Below are 6,230 nucleotides of genomic sequence, written 5' to 3' on the forward strand. Positions count from 1 at the left end.
AATGAGAGAATGAGGAGAAAAAAGAAAAAAAAAAAGAAAAAACAGCACCAACAAAAACAAGACTGAATACTGCAGTCTCTAATCACAGAAAAGGGAGAGGAAGGAGAGATGAAAAAGGGGGCAGGGGAATCTGTAGCTTAATATAAGTATTTCTTTAATGTCCTAAGTTCCTGCCTTCAAAGCTGCCTGAGAGATTTTGTCTTTAAACTCTCTTTCAGACACTTCAGCCCTCTCTTCTTTCCCATGATAAAAAACAGAACAAAAAGGAAACAGATCAGCACGTCTGCTTGTGCTGAGTATCTGTGCGCATTTGTGGCAGAAGAACCCACCAGCGGTGAGGGTGGGGGGTGGCCACTCGGCTCAGGCTCTCCCTCTATTCACCAGAATGGACATGGGCAAACAGTGAATGCGCCAATTACCAGATACCAAAGCAAAAAAGAAAATCAGAACAAAGCAAAACTGACAAAGTATATTGTCCACCTTTGTCCTAAGGTTCCCGCAGCATTTTTCCATGGTGTTTCTGCTCCTCCTGTTTCATCCTGCTGCTTGGTCTCACCCAGGATGTCGGCTCAGGCCTCTGAGCCAAGCCTGGCCCGGGAGATTCAAAAGTACGTGATTTTTTACTGCAGCTCCAAACTCCACAAGCTATAAGCCTTCAAACCTTTAAGATATCCCTATCTCTGTGGTTCCGAGTTTCGGAGCTCTGCCCTGGCTCTGCTTTGCCTGGTATTCTATGCTATTGCTGATGGTGACCTTCACTGTACCTGCGTCCTAGCTGCCATCAAACTCCATTCGTTATGTGGGTTTTTAATGCTTGTATGGATGTGGGTTGCTTTGTTGTTAAGCTTACTAAGCATCTCCTGGTGGATATGATCTGGAGATAAGCTTCCCTTTTCACATGTAATGCTTTGCCACTGGTTTTGGCTCTTGTCCAGATGGTGGGGTATTATAGGGTATGCTTGTAACTTGGCTATATAAGCACAGTTGCTGTCTCTTCTTGGGTAAGGTAGGGGGAGAAAGCTCCAACCCCTGGGAAAAGAGTGAGGCCAAAAGGACCAAAGACAGAAACCATATAAAAGCAGAGACAGAAACCACCAATCCAAAACAAAAATAAAATTGTGATTGTTGACTGGCCTTTGTTGTGCAGGCAGGGATAAAGGGTCCCACCCAAGTCAACTTTGGGGCTGGGTCCCAGAGTCCGAAGTCATAAGAAGCAGTCTGTGGGTTTCCTCTCTGTGCTGTTGGAAAATTGTGGGTGCAATGCTGGATCCTTTTGGGGCTGGATCCCACCCACCTGAAGGCATCTGGGCTGGGCAGTGAGGGCATGATTGGAGTGAAGAGGAAAGATACGTGAAAAGTGAAAAGTGAAAGATGGAAAATCAGTCACACCTCTCCCTCCAGATGTGCAGCTCCATGGCTTCTAACGCTGGGTCACTGCCTCCACTTGGCTGTGGCCCCGCCCTCCCTAGTTCTGTCCTTTTATGTTGGGGTTTTACATATTGTTCATATGGTTTGTGTGTCAGGCCAGCCTTCCTTTTTTTCTTGCTAGTAGGTAGAAGTAAAGGGTCCCACACAAGTTAACTTTAGGGCTGGGACCCTGAAAGCATCCAGGCTGGGCAAAGAAGGTACTACAGGGAAGAAGAGGAAGAAATGTGTAGAATCCCCCCACACCTCCTTTTGAAAATGTCTTTGTGCAGGGTTTACCGCCAGTTCACTGTGCCGGTCAGGCTGTGACCCTGCCCTCTGAACTCAGCCCAGGTGGGGAGACCACAGAAGGAGCCCCATGCCTGGATTGATTCCCAAATTGTGAAATTTTCCTTTATACCATTTTTTCCACTGGTGGGTGTGGAAGACTGACACCTGCACCTTATGCTTGATCCAGGGCTCTGGGATTGTTCCGTTAAAGCAGTTTCTCTGGGTTTTCAGTCCCTCCCCCATAGAGCCTGTCCTATTTGACTCTGCTTCTGCCCCTGCCAAAACCAGAAACCTCCAACATCCATTCTTGATGAAAACACTCAACAAAGTAGGAATCAAAGGGAAATTCCTGAACATAATTAAGAGCATATATACAAAACTAAGGACCAACCTCATTCAGAAAGAAATTGAAAGCATTTCCCTTGCAAACAATAATGAGAGCAGGATGAGGGTTATCACCACTCCTATTCAATGTTGAGTTGGAAGACATAGTCAGAGATGCAAAGAAGAATAGGGAAACCAATGGCATCCAAATTGGTAAAGATAAAGTAACATTCTTTCCATTTGAAGGTGATATCCTATACATAGAAGATTCCAACGACTCAAAAAAATATTTTGAAAATTATTCAAAGATTCATCAAAGCAGCAGCATACAAAAATCAGTTGAATTCTGTTAGATTAATAAAGATAGATCTGAAAAGGAAATTAGGTAAATAATATCATTTATATTAGCCACCCAAAGGATGAAAAAATTAGGAATAAACATAACTCGAGGAACAAAACACCTATACGAAGAAACCTACCAATTTCTACTGGAAGAAAGCAAAACAGATTTACAAACATAGAATATAATACGCTCATGACTAGGAATAGTTATCATCATGCAAAATGTCAATGCTACTCAAACTAGTCTACAGATATAATACAATCCCAATGCAGATTCCAAAAATTCTTCACAGAGATGGAAAAAAATCATGAAGTTTTTATGGTCAGGAAAGTGATCTTGGATAAGGAAAGCACAATTTAAGAAGAACAACAAAGTTGATCTCAAAATTTACTACACAGGTACAGTGATCATAATAGCCTTATTTGGGTACAATGAAAGATATATATATATATATCACTGCAACAGAATTGAAAAACCAAAAGTAAACCCATCCACATACTGATCTTTAACAGAGGGTCAAAACACTTTTAAAGGGAAGACATTGGCTCTTCAACAAATGATGCTGGCAAGACTGGAAATCCAATTGTAAAAGAATAAAACAAGACCCATACCATATCTTACACCATATACCACATCAAACTCAACATGGATTAAAGACCATGTAAAACCTCACACATGTCAGCCACAGTGGAGTACTGGATTCACAGAGTACCTCTTTCCAGTAGTCTCTTACCCTCCTAGGAATGGTCAAGTTTCAGCCCATCTCCCGCACAACCTGGGAAGAACAGCTGGTAGATTTCTCCTAGGATAGGATAATGTATCTCATTGAGAGCAAAAGAAAATCAGGTCCCTGGAAATCTGGGGAAAGGGTGAGTATCTCCAACATGGATTGAGACTGAGCTGGCACAGCAGCACTTCTGGATGGTGGATAGTTCTGCAGTCTCTATAAAATACACATCCTCTTTGAGCCAAGATTCCATTTCCAGAATAGGTGAAGCTGTGTCCTGTCCAATGGGACATGATGTTCAGTGAGCTACCATTATACCAGACAGAAATGATTACCTAGCCTGCAAAGACTGGGCAAATTATCTCAACCACACCATGCTGGCTGCTAAGAAGCCCAGCTGTTCCATGTGCTCTGACTCCAAAGGATCTAAAGAGAACATTGGAGGGAAAAAGCAGAGGCAAAGAAGTGAGCATACAATGTCCAAATGACAGCATTGTACATTCCAGGGGTTCATCAAAAAGTTTGTGGGAATAAAAGCCGAAACTGTAAATTCCAAAAAGGCAAAGTTTTTCCCCCCCAAAAAAGCTAAAGAGGATAAAGAGAAACTCTGTTAAATGATGATATGTGGAGGGGATTATAATCAATGTAATGAAACAAGGTATATGAATGTTTGAAAGTGAAACCGATGATGTGCCCTGAAAACTTTCACTCAATCCACAATAAAAACCAAAAAAAAAAAAAAAAATAGTTGCACCAGTTTATAATTAAAAAAAAAAAAGTTTGTGGGAAAAGGGAATAAAAGATCATAGAAAATTTCCACCAACTTTTAGAAGCCTGCTGGTGTATACAAAGATTATTTCTAGAAACAGGGTGCTGCCTGGGAAAAAGACAGAACTACATTTGGTGGTTTTCAGATATGATCAAAAGGTAAGATGAACAATTACTAATGGGCCCTGTTATGGAACTGACTGAGTTGAGTAGGGAGAGGGACAGACAAAAGCAGAGGCTGTATCAGTAGGGAGAGGCTGTGTGAATGGGCAGAGGTCTTCGGTAAATTTATGGACACATTGAATTATAAGATCATGGAATTTGTCCATTGCATTTTGCTCAATACAGTTAATGATGTAGACAATGTAGCAGAGGAAGGAAATAAACTGGGCCCATGTGTTCCTGCTAGCTGTTCTCACTGTGGACCAGGGGAGCTCCAGAACCAAGACCAGTTTCTCTGGAGCACCCTGACTCTGTAAATGCCCATATCCCTTCAGCAAGAGGCAGACAGGTACGGATTGTGTACCTGTGGTACATGGCATTGGTGGCCTCATACTTGGGATTGATGGGCTCCTAATAGCCAATCTCTGCATTATGGATGCGTTCCTGGGCCATGTAAGCATCTGCCTGATCACTAAAAACCAGCCCTCACAGCAAGCCTCTTCTACCGCAAAAATCACATTGTCATAGGCTTCCTGCTGAGACCAGAAGTCACTGAGAGTCAGATTGGGCTGATCCATGACCCCTTTATCATAGGACCTGTTCCTTCCAGGGCCTCTTTTGGATATATGAACTTGCCCTTCTTTTCTCCTTCATAGATACTGCTGGGGATTCCTGGGATGGGGCTTTCTGAGACACACAGTTCTGCCCAGGGTGTGATTTGCTACCAATGAAGACCCTCAGAAGTGCAGCTTAATCTCTGTTTTCATACCTTTACAAGCCATCCCCCACCCCCCAAACATAGACTTCCTTCCCTTTTCTATTAGGCAAAGTCTCTGACCTCTTTGTCAAGAAACTCACTTACCTTAACCTGAAACTTAGATCCCCAGACTTCCAGTCAGCCCTACTTCTGACAGCCAGCCTTACCTGGGGTGGCTCCCTTCTCTTTTTTGACCTGCAGACATGGCTGCCCTCTTCCTGGCTGAGCTCTGCTCCAGTCACACCCAAGGAATGCACAACCCCTCAGTTACCTTTCACCACATTCTGGTAGGTGAGGCTTTCACCCATCCCTAACAGCAGGATGCCACACATTCCAGACTACAGACCACCTGGTCACAATGGCACTTTAGCTACATCTCACCTGCATGCAGTGGGGGTTTCATTCTTGTTCAGGGACTGTGGATACATCTGGTTCTGGCAAGACAGAGATTTTTTTATCCATCCATGAGGCTACAATCACACTTTCTCCATTGAGGTCTGAGTTTACCCTTGGGCAGGTGGCTCTTCCAGATGTTTCCCGTCTTGTGTTGCATCTCCCTTGGGACAATCTTTAAGAGTTCTCCTTACACCTTATACTTACTCTTCTATTATCAATCACTATTTTTTAAAATTAAATTCCCCTGATGAAAGCACTCTATAATTTTGGTCTCTTGAATGAAACTAAAGAAGTAATTTTGTTTTCTCCTTCATTTGGAACTTTACTATCTGTTTCTTTTCAGCAAAGTATTTACATTACTGATGTGATCTATATGAAGATCCCATTTATATATGACCCTTTCCCTGAGATATTTATTAACTCCCATACCTGGTCCCTTACTGCATTCTTTGCAATGACTTTTAATATGCTTTTATTGAAGAAGTGCATTCTTTGCAATGACTTTTAATATGCTTTTATTGGAGAAGTTAGTAATAATAATATGGTACTGGTAATAATAACACCAGCAGGTATCCACTAAGAGGGTATGTCCCTCAAAAAAGGAAAGCCATCATAGGTGATAACTCAGACCAGCATAGTAACACGTAACACAGACCATGAAAGTCTCCAAGTCCATAGTGGACTAGACTTTAGGGCTGGTGGCAAGTAGCTGGCACGATCACCTCTATCAGCATGGATGTCCCTCTGACCTCCTCAACTGGGGGAAATTTCATGTGAAATAGAGAACCGTCCCTAGCTTCTTGATCAGATTTATATGAAGTGAATTTTCTCCTCTTGCTATACTATCAACCTTGGTGCTAGGGTCCTGGGGAATTCTAGGAAGGCAGAAGTCACAAATTTAAGGTAGGATGTCCTGGTAACACTGAAAAACACATCACAAAGTAAATCATCATAAAGCACATGCACACTAGCAAGAAGTAGTACCTTCCCAGGTTGCATGCTATGTGGAGAGATATATTCTAATCATCAGATGAGCAGATGTGTAATGGAAATGAACT

At 42.5% G+C, this 6,230-nt stretch overlaps 1 gene segment (V, D, J or C); it reads right to left on the reverse strand.

Moving 5' to 3' along the window:
- LOC102838802 overlaps window positions 1–4,597 on the reverse strand; it is a 39,170-nt gene extending 34,573 nt beyond the window's left edge. Inside the window, 1 exon segment of the V gene segment in view lies at window positions 4,510–4,597. Coding sequence covers window positions 4,510–4,597 — 88 coding nt within the window.
- Between the last annotated feature and the right edge of the window lie 1,633 nt (window positions 4,598–6,230).

This window comes from Chrysochloris asiatica, unplaced genomic scaffold (assembly GCF_000296735.1).
Source record: "Chrysochloris asiatica unplaced genomic scaffold, ChrAsi1.0 scaffold00306, whole genome shotgun sequence".
Taxonomy (NCBI): domain Eukaryota; kingdom Metazoa; phylum Chordata; class Mammalia; order Afrosoricida; family Chrysochloridae; genus Chrysochloris; species Chrysochloris asiatica.